Source organism: Tympanuchus pallidicinctus, unplaced genomic scaffold (assembly GCF_026119805.1).
Source record: "Tympanuchus pallidicinctus isolate F22 unplaced genomic scaffold, pur_lepc_1.0 scaffold2, whole genome shotgun sequence".
Taxonomy (NCBI): domain Eukaryota; kingdom Metazoa; phylum Chordata; class Aves; order Galliformes; family Phasianidae; genus Tympanuchus; species Tympanuchus pallidicinctus.
In genome coordinates, this window is record NW_026294721.1 from 46,238,760 (window position 1) to 46,264,485 (window position 25,726).

The 25,726-nt window shown below is 35.7% G+C and overlaps 1 protein-coding gene and 1 long non-coding RNA gene across 10 annotated transcripts; one reads left to right on the forward strand and one right to left on the reverse strand.

Annotated features, from left to right (window-relative positions):
- Positions 1-179: 179 nt before the first annotated feature.
- HPGD (15-hydroxyprostaglandin dehydrogenase) lies at positions 180-24,177 on the forward strand. Of its 4 annotated transcripts, XM_052682334.1 has the most exons (7): positions 190-371; positions 477-600; positions 3,791-3,897; positions 14,002-14,098; positions 20,818-20,894; positions 22,064-22,227; positions 23,277-24,177. In XM_052682334.1, the coding sequence occupies exons 1-7, from the start codon at positions 279-281 to the stop codon at positions 23,410-23,412; spliced, it is 798 nt and encodes a 265-aa protein (XP_052538294.1). In that variant the 5' UTR covers positions 190-278; the 3' UTR covers positions 23,413-24,177. The 4 variants fall into 4 exon arrangements, with proteins under 4 accessions (XP_052538295.1, XP_052538297.1, XP_052538294.1 ...); XM_052682335.1 differs by lacking the exons at positions 20,818-20,894; positions 22,064-22,227; positions 23,277-24,177 and adding an exon at positions 15,702-15,840 and having other exon boundaries at positions 180-371; XM_052682337.1 differs by lacking the exons at positions 20,818-20,894; positions 23,277-24,177 and having other exon boundaries at positions 183-371; positions 22,064-22,181.
- Positions 4,497-24,617, reverse strand: LOC128080281 (uncharacterized). Of its 6 annotated transcripts, XR_008206566.1 has the most exons (5): positions 24,492-24,617; positions 17,657-17,706; positions 15,384-15,523; positions 12,842-12,927; positions 9,637-12,189 (listed from the first exon to the last, which is right to left on the reverse strand). It is a non-coding gene; the product is annotated as an uncharacterized LOC128080281 (long non-coding RNA). The 6 variants fall into 6 exon arrangements; XR_008206562.1 differs by lacking the exons at positions 17,657-17,706; positions 24,492-24,617 and adding an exon at positions 4,497-5,214 and having other exon boundaries at positions 9,822-12,189; positions 15,384-15,689; XR_008206565.1 differs by lacking the exon at positions 24,492-24,617 and having other exon boundaries at positions 17,657-17,908.
- Between the last annotated feature and the right edge of the window lie 1,109 nt (positions 24,618-25,726).

The window sequence follows — 25,726 nt, forward strand, 5'->3', positions numbered from 1 at the left end:
GCACCCGGAGAAGGCGTGGGAGGGGCACGACCCGCTCCCCCCCCGTTCTTCCCCCCCTCCGCGGGCAGCTCTCGGCGCTGGGTCGGACGCGAGGGGCGCGAGGGGGAATGAGTCGCGGCTGCACCGGCTGGAGGAGGAGGAGGAGGAGGAAGAGAGCAGGAGGGAGGGCAGGAGGGAGGGAGCGACGGAGGGAGGAAACTTGGGGCAGGTGACACCGCGCTCTATTCCTCCGGCTAGGCGGGAGACGGCTCCTCTACGCCTCGCGGGCTGGCAGCGCCATGCACGTCAATGGCAAGGTGGCTCTGGTCACCGGCGGGGCTCAGGGCATCGGCCGAGCCTTTGTCCAGGCGCTGCTGGGCAAGGGAGCCAAGGTAAGCAAGCCCCGCGCCGCTGCTTCCCTCCCTCCGGGAGCCGGCAGCCCCCATCTCGGCGCGGCCCCGCTCAGCCTCTTCCTTCCTCCCTCCGTTCCTGGGCAGGTAGCGCTCCTGGACCGCAACCCCGAGGCCGGGCAGCAGAGCAAGGCGGCCCTGGACGAACAGTTCGAAGCGCAGAGGACGGTGTTCATCCAATGCGACGTTACGGATACGGAGCAACTGAAAGGTAAGGAGGAAACTGCCGGCGCGGCTCCGGCTCGACATGCAGCGACCTGACGGAGCCCGGGCTGCCGCTCCGATGTGTGCAATTCGGGGTTCTGGAGGGCAGCCTGTTCTCAGCCCGACCGTGACTCAAAAAGGATTTGTTTCTGAACCTGCGGACGTGAAATATTATTACCAGCTCACGTGCATTTCACTATGTTACTTGGCACATCGTAAAGAAAAGCCAAAGAAGTTATTTCCATTGAGTGTCGTGTGATATTTTTCCATGGAAGCCTCTGCAGAAGATACTTGTTATTTTATGAGTAATATATATGAGCTTTAAAGCACGGACATGCTTTTTATGAGGCTTCGGTACAGAATCCAAGCAGCATTCTCTCATCACAGGAGCAATAAATTCTGCTCCAGGTTGCAGTGATCTTTCCATATGGCATGCTTATGTCCAACATATGCTGCTGGAGCTGAAAGAAGAGTTGACAAAAGATAACGCAGCACTTCAGCCTGGTTTTTGATACAGATTGATAGAATTCTGCATGTGTCTTGCATATGCAGGTCATGGGAAGGAGCTTTTCTCCAGTATGATTGCCATTATTTATTGCCTGGATTTATGATCACCTTTTTTTTTTTTTTTTAATGTAGCGAATAAATCCTGCACCCTAGTGAGTTCTTAAAATAGCTTATAGTGTTGATGTACTCTACACAATATTTCATAACTACTGCATCACTTCATTGAAGTTCCATTCTTAAGAGAAACATTCACAGGTAATGAGTCAGTCAGATACAGAGTTTGACGTCACTTTTGTCAGTGTCCTTTCCAGGTTCATTTGTGTCATGTTGGATGCGTACCCTTTACTTCTGCTTTTACACACCGCACTGCTCTTGTTCTTGTCTCAACAGTGGAGGTGAAACACAATCATTCTTTTTACAAATACTGTACCTTGTCCATAGCTCAGCAGTATTATTCTTAGCTCCCAGATAGTGTCATTATGCCTGATTTAAATGTTTTCCATTGGAGATGCTGGACAATAAATGTGGGAGATGCACTAACCAGCAAACATACTATTTATCAGCTAAGCTAATAAGTGATTTTTTCTCCAAGTGAAAGGAGTAACTCAGGAGAAGAATAAGCCTCTTAGGAGTAGGAATAGCATGTGCTGCAGCACAGCTTTTACTTCAACTTGCTTTCTCTTACCCTGATCCCATAGTTCCTCTACTTTTTTACACCAGGCTAGTGCACGGCCTGCAGGCAGAGCACTCAGAACTGGAAGGAGCAGGATGGCATAGAGAGGGAAATTCTGCAACCAAGTTGGAAAAGAGAGATCAGAATAGGAATGGAGGGATGGCAAGGATCAAGGGCAAGGAGTTGCTATGCTTCTCTAATACAGCATTATTATCTTTGTGGGTTTCTTCCCTTGCAATTGAAAACTACTGCATAATAAGCCTAATTTCACTCAGAGTTTTAAGTACTTAGTGGATGTGTCATGTCCTATATCTGATTTTTACATTCAATGTCACATTTTTAATAATTTTATTCCTACTTGAACTCTTACAAAATGAAGCAAATCACAAGACTAGAACAAGTATCTGTAGGTACATAATGCTCACGTGCAGGGAATCCATTACTTTGTCCGTATCCAAATGTTTCCTTGCTTTTTCCTGCGTTGGCTTTCTTATGTATATCTTCACCTTCAGTTTAAAAAAATGACCATACATTTATTTTTGCTTACCGTGAAAATTTAGGAAGCTCATTTGTGATTGGTGTTTAAGACATACTTTCCACTGTTTTTCTTACTTGTTAAAATTGACCCCCTCTTTCATTTTAATGATTAGCATTTTGTATGATCATTGGTTTTTCTTTTTTATGATTTAATAAACTCAAAGCAACTACTTTGCAGTGTAAACACAAAGTTATTTTACATCCAAAAAGGGAAGAACAAGTTAGTTTACAGTGATCTTAGTGATCAACAAGGCAGAAAAGAGAGGTTTTAAAAGTATGAAAAACCATAGTACAGATTAAGAACACTGAAAAATCTGTACAGTAAGAGCAACTGGATGGATAAAACCTTTTCCAACAGCTGCCAAGCTCTTGTTCTGATGTCAAGATGATGACTGTGACAAACTTGCAGCAGCATTCAGATCTATTAAGAAAACACTGTCAGAGCACCAACCATATGGTAAAATCAAAGCAAAATAAAAGTAACATTGTAAACTCTTGCAATTGTTGGAAAACAAAACAAAAACATAGAAATGTTTATTTCAAAGCTGCAGCTGTACCCTTGATTGATGCTAGTAGCCAAAGATGAAAGACCAGAGAATTCAGTGTCATGGTATCAGCTTTTAGGAAAGTAGTTTCATTCATTAAGGCCTTTCAAGCATAATTTCAATATACCTGAAATAATCAAGATTTTCAGTCAGTCATTAACTGACGTTTTTTAAAAACAATATTTGAGGGAGTGGTATTTTGCATAATAATAAAAGATAAGTGATGTGTATCCATTTTTGGAGGAAAGAACAACCTGTGAAGAAACTGTATAACTTCAGGTCTGCAGCCACGGAAAAACTTAGTTTGGAACAAACATTTGGAGGTCATCTCATCCAACTATGGTGTCAAAACAGGGCCAGCCTAGATGATTTTGCTCATCACTATGACATCATTGCCTTACACATCTTTTATCTTAGTTCAACACAGTGCCACTGTGGAAGTTTCCCTGTTCTTATTTTCAGGTTCCTTGGAAGACAGGTCTTTATTTTTACCACTAGAACAAAGAATATGTGAATTTGACAGACAAGTCATTATTGTTACCCGATGCATAAAAAACTATTAATAAATTAAAAAAAAAAAAAAAAAAAAAAAAGTAAAATTAATCAAGAACACTTTGTACCTGAATAATTTGTATTGGTTACATCACTGAATAAGAAGTGCATTCTTAAAATTAGTTAAATTCAGGCCAGTCAATAAAACCATTCGGAACAAATAAAGCCTTTATTTTATACTTAAAATATATGGGGACAGTTCTGGAATTTATTACATCAAAGTCATACAGGATCAAGCTATAAATGTTTATATAATTAGGTGCTATATATCCAACCTAATGCAAAATGTATGAGTGCTAAGAACTTTCATTTGCTCATGTTATGGGGCATTGTATAACTGAGTGAAAAGTGCTAAGAAATGTCACCTTTGGATTTTACTATAGGTGCTTTCAAAAAAGTAATTGAGCATTTTGGAAGGCTGGATATTGTGGTTAATAATGCTGGAGTGAACAATGAGAAGGACTGGGAAAGCACTATACAAATTAACTTGGTAAGCATTTATCTCTTCTCACATACTCATGCTTCAGTAATTGACACTGAAATGCACTTAATCTGTACAAACCATGGAGAGTTATGCCATGTGACAGAACGTGGATTATTAGACTGGTAAGCACAGCTGTCCAAAATATTACCACCTAATTGCATATGTATAGACAATTAAATGTACGTGCAGTGGCTTCTTTACGTCATCTATCCAAGATGTATGGCACCGTGTGGAGTTATAGCAGACAACGTTCTCCTTTCAAAGCCCAATGAAATCCCACGTAGGTGTAATAATATGGCACCTAAGGCAATAGAGCTCCACCTACATGAGACCAGTCTGTTTATATGAATGCTTTAGAACATTTTAGCTACCTGAGAGATTCAGCTGACCTGTATTAGGGAATAAGTCTAATATATATTGCAGGATAACTGTGATACTATAGGAAAACTTTTTCATCCAAGCTCCATGTTTTCTTCACCACTGAAGCAAGTATATAACCTGAGTTTTTAATATAGGCCATTTCAACATCGTGACTAATTGAAGCACATCACTTAAGAGCACTTGCTAAAACAGAGCACATTCAACAAGAGTAAAATTTATTTTCAGACTGTAACTAGTTCTTTGATATTATTTGGCTAACTCTACAAAGAAGTCTCATTCCTTTCACCAGGTGAAATCTATTTCTCAGTTGAAATTGTTTTGTTTTGTTTTGTTTTGTTTTTATATTTAGGCTACAGTTAAGAGACCTAAGCTCTATAGGAAAGGCCAACTTTCAAGGTTAACAACGTTGTGGTCGGCTTGTGTTCTACCATATATAATGTTCTGATTGGATGTTATCATTCTTATGAAAATGCTTACAAAGTGTTGCAGCCTTGATCTGCTCAGAAAAAAAAATTTGGTAGAGTGCAGCGTGGAACTTGAAACCAAATAGTCATTTGGAATGTGTCAGCTGGACAGGAGAGCTCAGGATATGAAAGTGAAAAGCTTGTTTTTTTACAAAATTCTGTGGATAAAGGTATCTGAGTCACTGTATTTGAATGCCTCTCTGAAAAGAAATAACAACAAAATATACCTGGACATGTAACGCAAGCTGTATCTGAGATAAAATCTAGAAAATCAATTGAGAAATATGTATTTTAAAAAACGTTCTGATTTAATAATACTTTACCTTTTGTATCTGTCCAAGGTTATTGTTTATTCTTGGAATCACACATTAAGGTTTCCACAATAAGAGAAACATTGTTCATTTTCCTTTCTCATTCCTTTAGATCTTCCTTACGATTTAACAACACATGATTCTCCATCTTTCACTTCTGAAATATTCTGACAAATTAAAAAGTAGGATGTTTCACACTGTGAACTGACAAGAGTGTGACATCATCAGTTCCATGCATATGTCTTAGATTAATATAGGGCTATAATTTACTGTAGGCAGCCATCCACTTGTCAAATGTGCATGCACAGGTAGTTAGTCATGACCAAAAACAATGAAGTCTGTGTGAGAAACTCATTTGTCAGTGGTTATTCACCTACAAATTTAGCTCAAAAAATGAAGGCACTTAGGGTCCGCAAATCTAAAATATAATTTAGTGCCTAAGTAAATATCTTCACTTACAGATGGATGTACAAACAATTTTATAATTGCAGAGTAGGAGGAAGGTTTACCTCATATATAACTTAAACATGATTATATAGGTTAATTCTCCATAAAGTTCTCCTTCGTAGTTGGAAGTTGAATAAATGCATCAACTCATGCAGGTGACTAAAATAAGCACATTTAAAATGATTAAGCTGAGTAAAAGCACAACCATGCACATTAAATTAAGGACAATTTAAGAATTACATATTCTCGTTTATCTTTTAATTGGAATATTCATTAACTGTCTAACCTTGAGCCAACAACATAGCTGATTTCCATAGGTCATTTCTAACTAGTTACAATAATTTCTGTAAACCAGGATATTCATGCTTCATGCTTATTAAATATGAAAAACAGAACAGTAAAACTACTTCATGTAATATAGTATGTTGGTCGGGTCCATAAAACATGTTTTGCTTCTGTTAGAGAAAGGAAAAAAAATGTATGAAAAATGCAATTTAAAAACATGTCTATTTCCCCAGCATAGGATATTTGATTATCCTTTGTGTTATCCCTAAGAATAGAAATAACTTCTACAGCCACATATTTTGATATACACAATGCAACAATTAAAATTAAAAAAAAAGGGGGGGATTGGGGGAGAAAAACCTCTACATGCCAACTTTGGTCTTCATGACATTATTTATATATTTATACAACAAATATTCCCTGCCCCAGTTTAAAGTACGAAGTACAAAAGTAGAGCAGTACAGAGGAAGATAAATCAGAACAAACACATATGGGGTGTGTTCTTTATGGCTAAAACAGTTCACAGAACCGGTTGGTCACCAGGAACATTTTTAAAGAGGTGTAAGGAAGTTCCCTGATAGCACTGCTTGAGAAAACATGAGGAACAGAAATGAAGAAGCAAATTTAAAGAATGGGACATACTACAATAGGAAAAGGAGAGAATAAAAAACAGCTCTTGCTTGTATTCATTAAAGTTTCCTGTGAAGGAAACAAGGCAGCTTTATGGTGAGGAAAAAAAGGGTAACAACCACTAGAATGATTTCTCTTGTGGTGTTTTTCACAATCCTGTTGCATTTTGTGCTAAGTATCATCCATCTTTTTTTTCAGTATTTCTTTCAGCACTTCTAATTAAGCATGCCAGCAGTATCATCCATGCCCCACAATAGAGCTTTAGGTCTGGAAGCACTGACTTGATCAAAATCAGCTTGAGCCATTTTTTAAGCTACTGATATCTATACAAATGCATGGTCTTGTTAATATAGCATGCAGAAAGGAACCTGGCTACCATATAGGAATTTCATTTTAACTGGGTACTACCTATGTAATTTCAACAGTCCATCACAAACAAAAACCACATACAGAAAGTTATGAGGATGTGTGACATGCGCATTTTTATGAAGAGTCCTACCTACAGCTATCTAGAACAACAAGAATACTGTTTCTTGCAACCTGCTTCACAGAATTCATGCTTAAGGAATCCAAAACTTTTATAACCTTTTTTTTTTTCCTCTTAAAGACCTCAAAACAAATTTAAAAAAATTACATTTTAAAAAAAAAAGATTATGTTTTGATAAGCTTTAGATGCGCATTAGTTAAACACAATTTGGTGTCCTTTTTTCTTGTCTTGTAGGCTTTCTGGAACTGGTAGTGGCTGGATAGTGGGGACATGGTTTAGTGGGAAATAGTGGTGACAGGTAGATGGTTAGATTGGATGATTATAGAGGTTTTTTTCCAACCTTGATAATTCTGTGATTCTACGATTCTAAGCTCCAAAGTTTATATACATTTACTGATACATAAATTTGATCCAGAAAGGTCATTTGTGAGCTTTCTAAAATTACTAAATTATTCTCCTAGAAAAGCAAAAACTACTAATTAACATGTAAGGGAATACGTTTTTAGTTTTATGCATTTCTAAAGTTAACTTGTTTATCTTGTTTCACAGGGAAATAATTATGAAGTGTTTTTATTTTGATTTGATTTTATTAATGCTTTATGTTTTTAAACAATGTTTTTAAACATGATGTTACTGCATTGTAGTTAAAAATTTCTGGGAATTGTTTTAGGGAATTCATTTTTTAAAGAGATTTGAAACATATCTTTTTTTTCTAAAACTTAAAAAGAAACAAAATGAGTTTTTAGGCAGAAGTAGAAAAAATGGGAAAGTTGGCATTCTTTGTCATTTGAAATTCAGAAGAAATAGATTTTGAGATTCAATTATGCTCTTATGTAATCTCATCTGCATTTTATGCAGTAGGCATATATATATCTACAAAATGTGTCCGCATAAATACCAAATGCCTTAAGACAGCTGTCAGAGATATGTGAGTAAAATATTCTCAAGGCAAACCAAATTTTTATTTCCTCCTATACTGTGGAAGTGTGGATAGAGAGGCAAACACCGCCTGTGACGAGATTTATTCTCATCTAGAAGGGCTTTGAAGACAGTCACAGAAAGAGATGTAGGGAAATGGTGAAATGATAGCTAATTCTGAGAATATATATTCCTAAAGATTTGGGAAGCTGGTTTTCATTTGCTCTGATAAATGAACTAGTGAGATCTGTCTTGCTCTCTTTGTTTACTCTATTTGTATTGCTCATTCCCTGGGTCATAAGGAGGTAGTTGAGTATAAAAATTTCTTGTGCAAATGATGAAGTACATTAAGAGAAGCATGAATGTGTGGATAGGTTACATATAGCTTATGGTGTAATAAAATTTCTAGCAACTAGCAAATCATGCAAAATCAATTAATTCCCTCATCAGTAAGGAACTATCCTTCGAAAGGCCAATTAATGTGTCAACAACAAATTTAAAGCTAACTAGGCAAGCTTCATCTTATTTACTTCTGAGACAAAGATGTAATGATCATTGCAGGGCTGTTCCCTTGTGTAAGTTAGATAAGGGCGTATCTCTTCTGGTCCATACACCTTGCTTTCCTTTCCCATTTTATCAGAAGAAATTACACAGGTTGAACTTCCACCTCAAAATAACAAACCAGGATACAACTAGATTCAGCAGCTGGGTGTTGCTGCTTGGGCTCACAGTACAGACAGGAAAGCAATTTCTTAACACTTCTTATGTAATTGTTCAGTGTGGAGCACAGAGCTGTCTGTAGAAGAGTAAACTGCACAGTTAACTAGTGTATCAAGATTGCATTCTAAGAAATACACCAGCTCTGTTGTTCAATGGCTTAGCTGCCTATTCCTTAAGTGTGTGATGTCAGAAATATGACTAAGTGCTTACAGAGAGATGTGGCTACCAAAAGGTGAGAAGTAGCTATTATCTTGAGATCAATGGCATGAGGATCAGCCCTCCCAATGCATAAAGAGAGCTGTAAGCATACTAAATTTTGATGTCTATATTAGGAAGCACATAGATAGACCTTAATTGTCCAGTAGGCCAATGAACTTCACAGCCTACCATTTTAATGTATGTTTACAGTAGCCAATGTTCAATTAAAATAAAGACCAATTTATTTGAACCACGCACCACCTGAATCCAGTTACTCAAAAAATAATAATATTCCTTTATTCCTGAGGAATTTAGGGGGCAAAAAAGTACAGAAGACATGGAGAAGACAGAAAGACAGAAGAAAGGGAATTAGAGCTCTGCTGAAAACTAGGAGTCTTACTAGAATCAGAATTTCAAAATACTATTCCTTTAAGAACAACCATTAAAACCATACAGACATGTATGGGACATGCAGACTTGTAATGTACTGTAGATTTTGTAAGTTTTGTTTCAGATTTTGGCACTGATAGTGAAATTGCCAAACAATTTATTATATAAGTTGATGATTACTGATAAGGTGCTTCCAATTGCAATTACAAACATTTTGAGTAATAGCACAATTATTTTTCAAAGACCAGACATCAGAATGTCTGGTCATATCTAAGTCAAGTCTGAATTTTTTCAGAAGCTAACACTAGGAGATATTAAGATTTAACTGGGAAGAATCTTGAACTTTCTTCTGGCGGGTACAATATAAAACTTTCTCCCTTAGGAGCATGTTCAGACCTGCAGTGCACCTTGTCTTCATTATTTGCTAGAGTAAATAATTGTATTTTGATAAGAATACAAACAGCAGTATCAATGAGGTCAGTTTTTTCAACAACTAGGAAGATAACCATTCCAATTATTTTCAGGTTTTAATGTTAGTTCTCAGTAGTCAGCATGAACATGAAACAACATGAACAGCCAACATGAAAAGTCATGGCAATCAGGAGAAGTCCCTGGTGATTGGAAAAAAGACAACACCACACTCATTTCTAAGAAGGATAAAAAGGATGATTCTGGGAACTACCATCCCATCAGTCTTACCTCTGTGCTGAGAGAGATTATGGAGCAGATCCTCCTAGAAGCTATGCAAATCCTGTTTGACCAACCAAATGGCCTTTTATGATGGTGTCACTGCATCAATGAAGAAGTGAAGAGCCACTGACGTCATCTATCTGGTCTTCAGTAAGACCTTTGACATGGTACCCCACAACATCCTTCTCTCCAAATTGGAAAAATACGAATTTGATGGGTGGACTGATCAATGGATGAAGAACTGGCTGCAGGATTGAGTCCAGGAAGCGGTGCTCAGTTGTTCAATGTTTGGATCAGTGGTATCCCATGGGGATCAGTGCTGGGACTGGTACTCTTTAATATCCTCATCAATGACATTGTCAGTGAGGTCAACTGCATCCTCAGCAAGTTTGCTGATTACACCAGTCTGTGGGGTGCAGCCAACACACCGGAGGGATGGGATGCCATCCAGGGGGACCCAGACAGTCTTGAGCAGTGGACCCGCAGTTGAACCTCAAGAAGTTTAACAAATCCAAGTGCAAGATTTTGCACCTGTGTTATGGCAACCTTTACTACCAATAAAATCAGGGGGATGAAAGGATTGAGTGCAGCCCTGCCAAAAAAGATCTGTGTGTACTGCTGGATGGTAAGCTGGACGTGAGCCAGCAATGTGACCTCACAGTCCAGAAAGCCAATCGTATCCTGGGATGCATTAAAAGATGCATGGCCAGCAGGTCAAGGAAGGTGATCTTGCTCTTCTTCTCTGCATTGTGAGACTTCACCTGGAGTACTGCATCCAGATGTGGAGTCCTCAGTACATAAGAGATATGGACCTGATGGAGTGTATCCAGAGGAGGGCCACAAAAATTATCCAAGAGATGGAACACCTTTCCTACAAGGCTGAGAAACCTGGGGTTATTCAGCCTGGAGAAGAGGAAGCTTTGAGGTGATCTGAGAGCAGTCTTTCAGTATCTAAAAGGGATCTACAGGAAAGAAAGGGGCACACTCTTTAGCATGATCTGTGGTGATAGTACAAGGGCAAATGGCTTCAAGCTTAAAGAGGGTAGATTTGGGTTGGACATAGAGAAAAAAATCTTCTACAGTGAGGTGCTGAAGCACTGGAGCAGGTTGCCTAGCGATGCGTTTGATCCCTGAATGAGGCTGAATCAGGCCTTGGGCAACACCTGATCGAGCTGTGAATGTCCCTGTTCATTGCAGGGGAGTTGGACTAGATGACCTTTAAAGATCCCTTCCAACTCTAAGGATTCTATGATTCTAGTTACACAACCTGAAAAAAGAAAGAAAAAAAGGCAGATGGGAAACATTTTTCATCATATTCCAAGACCAGGAATGCATCATTCTTTGACTTACTTTTTATTGTGCATGACGCACTGAAGTGATAGTTTATAAGCTTTCTCTTGGAATGCAAACATCCAGGAAACTAGTGTCACATTCCATAAAAGAGGAAGCCTCAGACTGCAATTTGCACTTTTCCAAAGATGAGTTTCAAAGCAACTCCCCAAAAATATATACACCTTTTTCTTTGAAAAACATCTTTCCCATCATAGTTCTTGGCTCCCAGATAGAAGAGCCAGCCTTGGTTTGTTCACCCACCTGGATCCATGGGCTTGGCTGGACAGTGACACTTAGATTCTAAGAATAAACTGCAAGCTCAAAAAACAGTGAGTTCAGCTACTGCCGTTCTATCTTTGAAAATTATTGAGATGACTTTCTTTTCTGGAGAGGGAAACGTTGGCAAGTGAATGGAAGATCTATCACAGAACACCTTCATCCCGAGTGCCATCTGATGAGTGTGCAGACAGCTAGGTTCTTCTCACTCTCTCTACTTTTTTTCAGTTTATTCCCAGAATAATTATTTGTGTTACAAGACCAAACACCAGAAATAGCCATGATCATGCACATTTATAGAGCAGTTCCATGCAAGGATAACAGCAGTTATTAGGGTAATATCCAAATGAATGTCTGCATTAATTCAGAATACAACCTCTCACAATACCTATAAAAGAAGGCTTCCTCCAGCTCACCAAGAGATGCTGCTAATGGGGTACAGAGAAAAAAAGATCAGTAATATGATTTTGGTAGAAAAGTCAAGCCACTCACTATTCCCATTTACTTGTGGTTTGCCCAAGGACTCCTCTTGCTCTTTTATCTGTTTGAATGAGAAGGCTGGAAGAATAGAAAAATTCTCAAGGAGCCACAAGCTACTTCCTTCTCCAACTGATTTATTTCTTCTCATCATCAAGTGGAATTCTCCTTTTCTGTTCAACAGGCTGAGCCACTGCTCCAGGGCATGATGGGGCCTGCACCTGCTTTCCAGAGACAGCATTAACTCTCGCTTTTCTAAAATGTCCTGTATACAGCTTATCTTATTATATATCTAGAGAGAGAGAGAGAGAGAGAGAAACACCAATAAATAAATCTAATTTTTCTGTTAAGCTGTTAATGAGTTCGTTCTAAGAAGAAATTGACCTTACAGCAATGCTACCAGGCATAAATAATCTTATTTTCTATACATTCTTTGAAATTTAAATGTGACAATGAACATGAAACACTGCAAGACCACATTTATAGTGTCTGCTACTTTTCAGGGCATCAGATCTAATTTAGTGAGACGCTGAAAACAGAACTTTGAAAAGCTTCTGTTAAAGTATTTAGAAAATAGCTTTTTCTTATATTAATCAAAATGTTACTAGTGATATGCTGAAAATATATTGATATTGAAAATATAAAATACTACATCTGTATGAATGAAGAAATGAAGAAAATTAAGAAAAAAAGAGCTGATTCAATATCGATACTACAAAGCAAACTTTGTAATGAAGCTTCAAGTTTTTATATCTCCGTCACTGTGCAGTTCAGACTTGTGTTACTTGGATACAGAAAAAAAATAAAAAAAGGAAGACATTCAAATCTTCCAAATATGTTTCCTATTAAAATAAACAAGCACGTTTCTTGAATACAGGACTTTTTCCCAGTACAATTAACCACTAACCGAAAGGTTTTAGTAATATAATTTGGGACATTCCTACCTCAGTGGTACAGAGTCCTTTAAACCTTCCCTGGCACATATGTGGACAGATGTGTAGGGCCACTTTATCTGTTGAGCATCTTAGTTCTGGTCAAATAAATGGCACAGACAATAAGAAAATATGAATGGAGTTCTTGATTAAAAACAGAAAGAATATCTCTGGAAATATAAAAGTGATTCAGTTCTGAAACTGTAAGCCAAATACAAATTGATTATGCGGAGATCTAATGAACTTGCTAAATAAGTATGAAACTTATGAAGTTATTATCTTTCACTTAGAGCATCACCACAGCTTTCTATTAGTACTCCTCAAAATCTCTGGTAAAGCAACTTACTCTTTTACGGAGACTCATTTGCTTTAAATATCTTAAGTTTAGTGGGATGAATCCCAGCAGTAGGGTTCAAAACCAGGTCTTAGGTAATCAAGATATTAAGTCACAGTAAAACTTTTCCTTAAAGTTCTTTCTTTAAAAATAAAACAAATTTACATACACCAGTTAAAATTACGCTAATACCTTCCTTCACATCTTGTAAAATGTTTTGTTGCTGTTGGCTTTTTCCCGTAGCTGTATTTGTCTGTTTGAACTAACCTTCTTTTGACAGGAAAGATAAAAATGCACTAATTTCAGCCAGAAAATACAAATTTTAGGACCAGAAATAGACTACATAAGTTAATTCTAAGAAGTGCAAGTTTCTCATGTCGTGAGTCAAACAAAGACATAAATGTAACAACTTCAGATTCAGTCTGTACATTTTCTAAAATGAATAATAATTCATCTCAGTAAAAACACTGGGATTATGACCTGTTCATCCAATTCTTATGTCCTCAGACAAAGCACGTATTTGGTCTATCAACTGTTTACTTAGTATACATTTTCTTTCCTTCACAGCACTTATTTTAGGCTGTATGTTTCAAATTATATCTTTATTAGAAAAATAATCAAGCTATTATTTTATCTACAGCAGTTTTGCTTTGGAAATTATTGAGCTGAATTACTGTGGAATGACTTCTGTGTTTATAATCTTCAAAGAAGAAGTTAGATCACAAGTCAAGTAAAGCAAAATTACAGTTAAATATAAAAATTAAAACAAAACTAATTTTTCAGGAGTAAAAAAGGAACATATTTTGAATATAATTGTACTTTTTCCCCTTTATGTTAGACATCTGTGATAAGAGGAACCTACCTTGGTCTAGAATATATGAGAAAAGGAAATGGAGGTGATGGAGGAGTAATCATTAATATCTCATCATTGGCAGGTGAGAATATTTTCTATATAAACACTTTCTGTTCACTGCTTTGTATCTAAAAATCAATGGATTGTACTATTTGCTCTCACTTTTTTCTTTTTTACTATGGCTCTTCCCTGTTTATTCTCATTTTGAGCTAGTTTTCATCACAGTAACAGAAATGGTAGGACAAAACCTAACTTGCCTCATTTTATTCTACATTCTGAACACTATTTAATAACATTGCTAAGTTACAATGATACACACTCAAAGGTGGAAACCATAATCTAATTTATAGACCTAAGAGAGTGGTGGCCTTAGGTCCTGATTGTGGATGGGCATGACTGTTCTGAGGACATTAAATTAACATATAAAATGGGTTTCTGCAAGGAGAAATCCAGTCCACCCTATTGACAAAAATCACACAGAGGATCTGATTTCACTCATATACATACTTCATATGGGTGAGGGGTTTATAGCAGATTGTAAATTCATCTCCATTAGCTCAAACTGACCTCATATCAGGACAAAATTAACCTGAAGAAAACTGCTATCGCAATAAAAGATTTCATCAGACCAAGTAAAAGATTACACATTTCTAGAGAAGTGCTGATGCACGCAGAACGCTTAAGAAAGGGCAAACCTGGCAAGAAGTTTGATTCTGTTTTAAGTATTCTGAACTGATTAAAAAGATTTTGCTTTTATGATCTGACAGTTTGGCTTTCCTCAGTTTGTATCATTATAATTATTATAATTTTCATTTATTTAATTAACATTATGCTCTAACTATTGCAGCCATCTATCAGAAACAGTCTCTTTTGCTCTGTTTGCTTTTACAAGTCTTCTACATAGCAACTTCTTTCTAGATCGTAAGGAAAGCCACATTATAAAAGCTGACACACACTAACTTTTTATAGTTTATTTATTTTTTTACTGTTTGTGCTTTGTGACTCTAATTCTCCTTTACAGTCTGAAGGTCTAAGTCCCTAAATTCACTCCATATACAAAAGGCAAGCTGCCATTGGCTTGTTTAACATTCCCTGCGTGTGTTTTCTTTTCTCAAAGCTAGCTTCTGTTAATGATTAAACTTTGGAGTGGTTTTAATTTTACCCTCTCCCCTCCACCCCCCAAGCCAACTCCTCTATAAGATTGTATCAGCTGTGCTCTACAGACTGACAGCAAGTGTCTTGTTGAGCAGCAGAGAGTTATATGCAGTTCTTGTGTAACATTCAATAATGTTTGCTTCACGTATTAATTAGTTCTTAACCATGGGAATTCTGCCAATGATTGAACTAGAGACTGAATCAAACCTTACTGTTTCATGCTTCCAAAGAACACCCACAGACATACTTAAATGCATCCTATGAAATGGATGCCATAAGTGTTTGGCTGGGTGTAAGCCATAGGGTCCACCATTTCTTTCCAGTACTGAATCGTCCTTTCTTTAGAGCATTCCTGCAAGACAGGGCTAAATGTGAGAGAGGAAATACATAAGCTTGCGTAAAAGAGAATGTCAGTTGGGGCAGGATTTTGAATATATAATAATATACTTAATTTCAAATTTAAAAAGTAAACTTTTCTAAAACCCATTCAGTAGGAAACTACTTATGTTAATTTATTTTTTTTTATACAGAGTATATAGAAGCAACCGGAATAGCACAAAACACTAAATTTAACTCCTGCAATTAATTACATGACTACATTTCACATTCTCTCTTACATTTTTGTGACTTATACATATACACTTGTAGTAAATAAAGAGGAAAACTGAATTTGTTTGTGTGAGCACTTGCTTCAAGAGCTTTCATTCTTTCATGAAGTTGTTCTGTAAAAATTGAATTTCTATTTGCCTGGATTCTACCATATTTAAAACAAACAAACAAAAGCAAAGTTCTTATAGAGATATATAGAAATAAAATAAAATATTTAGCTTAGAACATGCTAATTTATATTGCTCAGTGAGAATTTGTTTGATATGTAGTCTATCTGGCATGTACAACTGCTGTATAATAATATCAACAGTTTGATTTAATTTCAAGCATTCAGGCTCCACATGCAGCCAGTTTCCCCTCTTATGTAAAGCTTCAGCCAAAGGAAATGTGTAAAGCATTTCTTCACAGCACAGCAGAGACTTCTTTAGGATCTGAGATATATATATATATATGTGTATATATATATATATCACAAGAACAAAACTATATGGTTAATTTCATTTGAGTAAGGACAAGACTGTGTCACAGTAATGGAGAAGAGTAAAGGTGCAAACAGCTGCACAGTTGGGTATCCAGCTCAGCATCATAGAAGAGCTTTTGTTCCCTCTCTTATTTAAATTAAGAAGTTGCTGAGCAGAATCTATCAAGGCAAGATTAGAAAATTTAGAAACTATTCCTTCAAGACTATGGTTCATTGTTATGAAGTTACCTAAAAATAATGCAGTTTACAATTTGCTCTGGTTTTGGCACAGATCACTGCGGACATAATGAGCATAATCTTTTATTCCTCCATACTCTTAAGAATAGAATATTATGTAAACCCCTTAAAATCAATTCCCTCATCACTCCGTAGGGCCATCATGCCTCTAGCTCATTTTTCTGCTTACATAACTGCTTCTTTTCAAGAAGCTTTGACCTTCAGAGAGTGTTGTGAGCATATCCCACACTGCAGACTTTTGCCCCAGGATGACAAAGGAGATTTCTGTGATGTGGTTTGAAAATACACTTAATTTAAATAAATATGGCTACATCCTGTGTTGTTATTTATTTGTAAGTATTCTATGTGTTACAATAAACTGTTATAATTCATAAAGCAAATCTAGTAGAGAGAGGAAACAAATTACTTTGACAATATTTTCCAGTAGAGATGCACTCTTATGGCTTGCATTAAAATAGGTTCCATCAGTTACCCAAAACTTACACTTAAGGATCTTCACCTCTTTCATTAAAAAATAAAATAAAATTACAAATTTGGGATGGAACAATATATTGAGGTTATAAAAAAACAAAGTGAAAAAAATTTGAATAATTATTGGAAATAAGCTTAATCCCTGCATAATAATAGTGTAGAAGCACTGCTTTCTAATGAGCTCAAACCCTCTGTGAGATGAACAGCCATGTTAGAAAGCAGACTTTGGTTTCTTATTCTCTACAGTATGTTCATACAAACACGAAGGACGCTTCTCAAAGAATTAGTGAAACAAAGATGTTGTCAAGCAGAAACAAAACTTGTCTTAAGCTGCCTAACAGTGTGCACCCATGAAGAAAATAGAGGGTAGAAAGGTCATCAAAAAGCTCATAAATCTTAGTCAAGGAAGGAGACTCACTCAAATCTCAAAGGACATTTCAGTGGAAAAGCATACCTGGAAAAAAAAAAAAATCCCTAATGCTGTATTCATTAAAGATTTTCACAGATGTAGAAAATAATTCCTTCAGCAAAGCTTAATGATAAATTAAAGCTTATTGATACAATTCCCCACATCCCATATGCATTTATCAAGATGTAGACCATGAAACTTAATTAAAACTATTGACCATGATTAACAAGCAGCTGTATTGAGAAGCCTCATATCTGAAATGAGTCCTGACACCTTACCAAGGAGAGGACTACCATATAACCAAAGGTACAAGCTGGCTGTCATCCTGCTGAGAAAAAAGAAAAGGGAAAATGAGCACAGGATTATTGCTGGTCTACTCAAAATGTTTATGGTAATCAAAAAAGCACCTTCAGTCATCATGAAATCATGTCAAGTTCACCATCTAGTTCTTGATTGAGATCCTTTGAGGAGGAAGGAAGTTTCCTGTCCCCTTTCATTGTAACAGTTCTGTGCCATGACAAAACCCAGAGAGAGGAAGCTCTAGGTATAAGTTGCCTCCCCCTGACCCAGCACACACTGCTTCCATCATCATCCATTTGAACATTCTCCCCACACAAACTTTTTTTGCAGATAATATTCCCCAGCCTCTTTCAGTGATGCTGTTTCACTTTGCATTAGATAATTAAATATCTACAGAAGCAGCAAATAGAATCCAAATGTTCTAACAAATGAATGCCCACTAGGAAAACACAGTCATGAACTGTTAAATACTCAGGCAGAACAGAATCAATGTCACAGAGCAGTTCCCAAAATATTTTCCAGCAAAGCCCTAGGATACACTGTGAACAGATACAGCTTCATATCTCCATGGGGCTGGGGAAATCAGACACTGTGGTACTAGGTGCATAAGTCAGGAACAAAAGCAAGACAGGAGTGCTGTTGTGAAGGATGCGAGGACTAGCTTTTCACTGTTACTTATTACTGCTTTGGCTGAAAGTGAGTTGATTTCTTTGTGGTTCTCCATGTTAGCAAAAAAAAATTTCAGTTATTCAGAATGGCTTTAATGTTTTGATTTAACCAAAAAGATGAGTTACTTGTTCTGCTCTTCCTGCCAAGTTATTCCTGCTCTCTTATGACATTTAAGTAAGTCTTTGAACCTTCTTCAACTTCATTACAGTGAACTGTACCCTTCCTTTGTTTATTTCTGGATTTTCCCTTCCTTTTCAAGTAAAGTAACTTGTCTTACTATATTTACTTGTGTTTAAAAAAAAAAAAAGCACCAACAAAATCTTTGAATTCTTCCTTTCCATTTCCAAGTATATTTTGTCTGAATCATGTCCATTACCTGTAGCTTCATTAGGATTGCTTTCATCTTTAAAATGCATAAAACCTCTAAATGGCTAAAATAATAATAATGATACCATAGTATTTCTAATGAGACAGTATTCCGGTGTTTCCAATTATCACCAGAATACTGATGATGGATGACAATCAGAAGTCACCAGAAAGGAATACTGTAATCACAATCCATAGGAAACATATTTTTCAAAAATAGATTCTCAATCAAAAGTATAATGAATCAATTCAAGCTAAGAACACAACAATGTTAAGTTGTTCATTTCCCATCACTGAACAGTGCTGCTTTCACTGGCTAAGCAAAGTGGCATTTAAACTAAGACAAAACCTTGAATCTTGTCATGTTACATTTAAAGTTTTCATAGTAAACATCCACTGAGATGAGAAATACTCTTTTTGATTTTATCATTTAAAGATGTGAAAGAAATTATTTCTGTTGAATTAAAATATCAAGGCATCAAAATCAGACTTTACAATACTGTATTAAGGAGCACAGACAAATGTCATCCTTTAACTACGGAACAGGTGAGGTTTTGCTTGCTTTTCACAGGACCTTCACATTCAAGTGGAACCAGAGCAGCCATGTGGTCCAGTTCAGGTGTTACTGCACAGCAGATATTATTGGCTTAATGTTTAAAAATACACATATATACACACATGATCTATCTCTTCTTTATCAGCTTTTTGCCATCAAACTCAGTGTTACTAGAATTAACTTCTTAATTTTTTTACCAAAGTCTCTGCTCTTCTTATTTTACTGTAAATAATGATTTTATGCTCTTCCACTCCCACCACAAATGTTCACTATTATGGCAGTCACTTTTCATTTTGCTTCTCCTTTTCCTTACAGAACACATCAATGTTATTGCCAAGTATTGTTCACTCTTTTTTCTGTCCCCTGCTAAATATCATGCTGGGTTTTTATTTCTGAATAGGGGCCACTATAGGAGGTACCATACAGTGAAACTCATTTCATACAGTTTAACTTAGTGTAGAAAATGCTTTGAGAATATCTCCTATCCACATCTCTGCTTTTGTTTCTTTCTGCTCAATAAGGATTTCATATTATTTTCTCAGTGTTTAATCACTCATCTCCATACACTCTGGTACATACATTGCAGGTCCTGCATTCATTTCTTAGTACTTTTTCCATTTGCTTATTGCAAATTGACTTCCCTATTCCATGTAAGTCTTTTCTTAAAAACCTATGAAATATTATTGGAGCAGCACTGTAGGTAAAATAAATTTTGCAGTGCCTCACGTTAAGTCTGAGTTATTCTATTATACTTGCTTCTTTGAGCGAAACCCACTGTGCAATGTAATTTACTCTTTGTTGTAATTCAAACGACATTATCAAATAAACAACAACATTATTTCATGGGCAGTTGAGCAGCACATTCATTTCTATCTCTCACTAGCATGCAGGGGAAAATTTTTCTCAGGTTTTTTTTTTGATGTTTTTTGTTTGTTTTTACTATCTGAGAGAAATAACTGAAGGGAGGGATGTAAGTCAGACATTTTATTTATTTATTTGTTTAGTGGAGTATTACTAGCATAATTCTAACTCAGTTACAGTAGCCAAAATTGACTTTGCTATTTCTCTCATCTTGACCCACATTCCTTCCTTAAAATCACTGCAAATGAATGCAGGTGTCCAGTTTGTGTATCAGCAGTTAAGGTTTAAGTAACGAAAGTATCTGAAATACTTTACATATATCAAGATTCATTTTAAAAGGCTGTAAAATTCTTTTTCTTGAGTGTTTCCTTTCTGTGTTCTTTCTTAGGTCTTGTCCTTTATTTTTGTCTTACTTCAAAGACAGTACATTAATCTTAAAATTATACTTTTTTTTTCATTATTCCTCTCTTGACTACCTGTGTTTTCATCTATTTCATCCATTTTTCCCCACTTCACTTAGATTAAAAAACAGAATTTGCGGATTTTTGATGAACTATTTTGTTGCATTTCTATGAATTTGGTGAAAATTGATCACATTTTTTTACATTATTAACGTACATTTGTATTTAAGGTCATCATAAGTAGGGGTACCCAACATCCTTATTCAGATAACTTTTTATTTTAAAGGACTCATGCCTGCTGCATTCCAACCTGTGTACTGTGCTACAAAGCATGGTGTAATTGGATTTACACGCTCAATAGCAGTAAGTATATGTTTTTGAAAACAGTATCAGCATCTCCTAGGGAACACCCTGTTTCTCATGATCCCTCCTCTTTTGTCACACAACTGGAACAAACTGTCTTAAAGCAAATGAAGAATCCAAATTGCTAGAGGGTCCTTTCTTTCACAAAGGGTATCTGAAGATGGAATAAGTAAATTGTTTATGGTAAGTTTGAGTTTTAGAAAGGTTTACTGAGCAAAGGAGAAAGAAACTATAAAATAGTTTAAGGACAGATGGAAGAGACCAGAAGTCATAAAGTCATAACTCCATCTCAATCATTTAACATTTTGCTTTTCTTATTTTTAAGTCAAACTGAGAACGTTGTAATTATAAATAGGTGCTAAAGTGTGGAAAAAGTGACTGGAACACAAATTTGTTGATTGTTATTTATTCTTGCCAACTCTTAACACACTAAAATGTAAAAACACATTCAGGATGGGACATGTTAGGTGTTATATGAGCACATAGTAAATCTTACTCTGACTACAAAATTTTCCAGTTAAGTTGAACAAGCTACGTGAGAGAATAACTTGGAGAGAGTGAAGTATGATTACACTTTCATGGGTTAAGCTTAGAGAAGATAGCCCACTTATAAAAGGCTTCCACCCTAATTTCCAGAACAAAGAACCTGAAAGAATCATTTGCATGGTTGTCTAGATTTTACTCCCCTACTCCCCACACAAATCACTCCTTTTTAATATTAAGCTAAACAGATAAGTATGGTTAAATGTTGCATATCACATAATAGCCACAGCACAATCCTGAAACCTGGTTTTCCAGTTTCACTTTCTTATGAGAGAGTAATTAAACACCATCATGTAAGTTCAAAAATAAAGGGGTTTGCAGAAAATCAGAGCAAATGCCATCTCTATGCTGAACATGAGAAAGTCAAGGAGAAAATGAAAAATCAGCACAGAATCACTGTACTTACCAGGGAATTAGTACAGCCTAGCATCGTGGAAGCATGATGCAAATTATATAGGACTTTCTTTTCTTTTTCAGACCGAAAACGCAGGCTACCTTATAATGAAAATGAGATAGGATATACGTAATGTCAGGCAGGGTTTCTGTTAAATGTTATTTTACTTAGCTACACAATACTCTTTTAAAAAAATGTTGATGTTGAACTCCTAACTCTATTTCTTTTCTAGTTAGCTGCTAACATGGAAAACTATGGTGTGAGACTCAACACAATTTGTCCAGGATTTGTCAATACACCAATTCTTCAATCAATAGATAAAGAAGAGAATATGGGACAATATTATTCATATAAGGATGAGATAAAAAATATGATGCAGTTCTACGGTGTGATGGAGTAAGTCAAATCAGATACACTGCTTTTTGACCTTTGTAAATAAAGAACAAGTTTGCATTTTCAATTAATTCTCAGCAGGCAAAATTAGAAGAATGAAAGGGAAACACTGCCTCAGACCAAATTCTGTTAATTGTATTCTATAAATAAATGAGTAATGGCAGATACTTCAGCCTATTTCAGGAGCATCGTCTACGTGGTGATGCTTCCTCTTTATGCATTCCCAGTTCCAGCGAAGTGCAAATCAAATTCCTGACTTAAAGATGGTGTATTAGTTCTGAATAGTCCTTAGTGGATCATTCCATTAATTTGCTAAATTAAAATCTTTATGAGATATAGAGAATATAATTTTTATTTGGTTTCTACAAAATACGGACATGAGACAAACAGAAATCAGACCAAGTACTGGATCAAATTCATAAATGTACAGTAACAACTATGTGGATCAGATTAAATTTACCTAGTCCATCAGGGAATTGCAAAGAAAGGCCAAAAGCCTTTCTAAAAATAAGAACAAGTAAAGCCTGAAATGACATCTTAATACTTCCTCAGTTTCTTAACAATTAGCTGTCAGCTCCTTCTACACAAAAGAAACCTGTGCTGTTTTGCCCAATATTTTTCATATTTAAAATATCTATTTCATCTATGAAAATATCCAACTGATATGGCAAAGTTCTCCATGCACTAGCTTGTACCAGTCCTACTACAAATAAAACTAAATAAAAAAGCAGCAAAGTGCTGCAGAGGGTCTTGTAAGGGCTGCAGAAGTATGTGGATTACAACAGGAATTTAGCAGTACCTGCAGCAAACACTAATGATTTGCAAAGTTGCAGCTTTATGTTCCATCTTCTTATTAAGGAGCTTGAATTTCTCTGCTAATACAATAATACCACCTTTGCTTTTCTGAAAATAAATATATTCAAATATCAGGCTAAGTTTCAGGGTATATAGACTTACTTTGTGCTTTTATAATTACGCTTTTCACAGTCTATTATTATTATCACAGTCTATTACATCATTATTATTGAATAATAGCCTCTTTTTTTTTTTAGCCCATCAATAATTGCTGAAGGACTGATAACAATAATTGAAGATGATACTCTGAATGGAGAAGTTATGAAGATTACAGCATCCCAAGGGATTCATTTTCAAGAATACAGCCAAACACCTTTTACGTCAAAGAGATAGATCAAATTGTTTAGCTCTAATTAACTTTTGATTTCTAAAATATAAAAAAATGTTGGATAAACTTTTGGAAAAAAAGTTAATGATGTATCTAAATCAGTGACAGTATTCCAACATTCACACCCTAATTGCAGAGATGGAGAAAAAAATCCAATATGGGGAAAATGTTATCAACTTTTGATTCCATATACACTAAAATATTTTATTCAGTAGAATATACACACTGCTATAAAGATTTCTGATTGTATAGAAAAAAGGGCCAGTTTTTTCCTTCTTGTAGTTCTGTGCAGTTATCCAGTCTATGTACGCCATGCATATTTTGGTGGACCTGACTTAGAACAATTCTTTTCATAGAAGTAAATGTATTGTTATTTACATTTTGAATTCTCCAAACCAAGAATTCAGTTCAGGATAAAACTTTAAAAATTAAGAATTTACTTTTTCATGTATGTACACACAAAAATAGAATAAGAGGCAAAATACTTTTTCCTCATTTAAACATGCAACTGAATATGTAGCATATCATACACAGAAGAATAGATTTTTTTCCTCTTGGATTATACCTATTTATAAATTACTTCTATTCTAAAATATTTGTTTTCTTTTTTATATATAAATATATATATATATGTATTTTCAGTCTTTGTATATACAAGGATCACTACTTTGGCATTGATTGAAATGTCTGTTTACTCATTAAATCTCATTTTCTGAATCTTTAAATCTAATTTCCTGCCTTAACTGATTAAAACCTGAATTAAATCCTGAGCAACCTGCTTGTTTCATATTTGTGCATATCCATTTCGCTATCATAACACTTATTTTTAGATGGAACGTATCAAACAAAGGCAACAGAACTGAACTGATGAGTTTCCTACTTCTTGTGCTCCCCTAGACTTTCTGAATCAATCCCCAAACATAAATATGAAATAAGCCTTGCTATTCCATGGGCTACATACCTATGTAAATGTATGTAAATGTAATTAAAATGTAAAATACATTTTAATACAGTAATTTATTTAGACTTATAGCATAAGAAGAGGTAATAATCCCTATGAAAGCTGGAAAAAGTTAATAGTCACCTTCCTAGGGAATACTGACTTTAATTTCACTGATTTAAGCATTGCTTTTTTTTTTTTTTTTTTTTTCCAGGATTGTAACTAAGAACGGAAACACTAATATTTATCTTCTGTGGAAGTCATCAAGTAATAAGGCTGTGGGGAGAAGAAAAGAAGCAGATACACATACCTTGAATTACTCACCATTCTTCCTTTGCATCTATTTTAGGCTATGATAACACAGATATTTTTAAAGCCTATTTTGAACAAACACATGATGCTAGCCATGCCATCAGCATCCCTTAAGGCATCTGTTGATCCCTCTGGACTAGCATCTACTATCTAACTTGGTTATATTAATTTCTACATTTATTTCATTAATATCAGAACACAATATAAAAGATCTGAATATTTCCTAGAGTAGCACTAAAGACTTGATGTAAGAAGCTAGTAAGCTTTATTAGTCAGGTCTTAACACTGATAATTGCCTACCTCTGTTTCTCTTCATGTTAAACCATAATACAGTGCAGCTTATAAAAAAAGAAAAGTAAAACAATAATGACAGCATATGTAAAACCATGCACCTAGCAAACAGTACACTAAATTAGATACTAACTCAGCAGTTGCCATTAATAACATACTTCAAATACTGCTGAGAATATTGTATATTATCAGCACATGTACCGCTGGCATACTGATGCTTGGCTGCTTTTGTTCATTTTTACTCCTTGCTGCCCCAAAAGAAATACCTGTTAAACTTGAAGGATTGAGTTTTCTAGGGGATGAAAGAAAAACATATCGTTGAAGGGTGTAAATAATAAAAAGTCAAAATTTTGATGCATACTCCCTGGGGAAAGAAATAAAGAGAGGAAAGAAATTTAAAGTTAATTAGAGCAATCACTTCATACGTTGCAAAATCAACTTCTTGTACAAAATTCTAAATCTGTGAACAGATATGATTCTAAGAATTGATTCAATTTACATGGGTATCACATAATAACCCAAGACAAAATTAGATTAATAAAACATACAGTTAGACTCTAGGACACCTGGAAAACTGAAACTATATTTAGGAGAAAAAAAAAAAAAAAAAAAAAAAAAAAACAACAAAGCCTTATCTTTCTTTTATGTATAGATCATTTATTTGGATTATTTTTGTAACTCAAAGACAGAAGTTTTCAAAACACAGCCATATAGAATTCCTTCATGAAAGGTAGAGACTACATTCATTTCCATCTGCTAATCTGATAAGGAAGTCT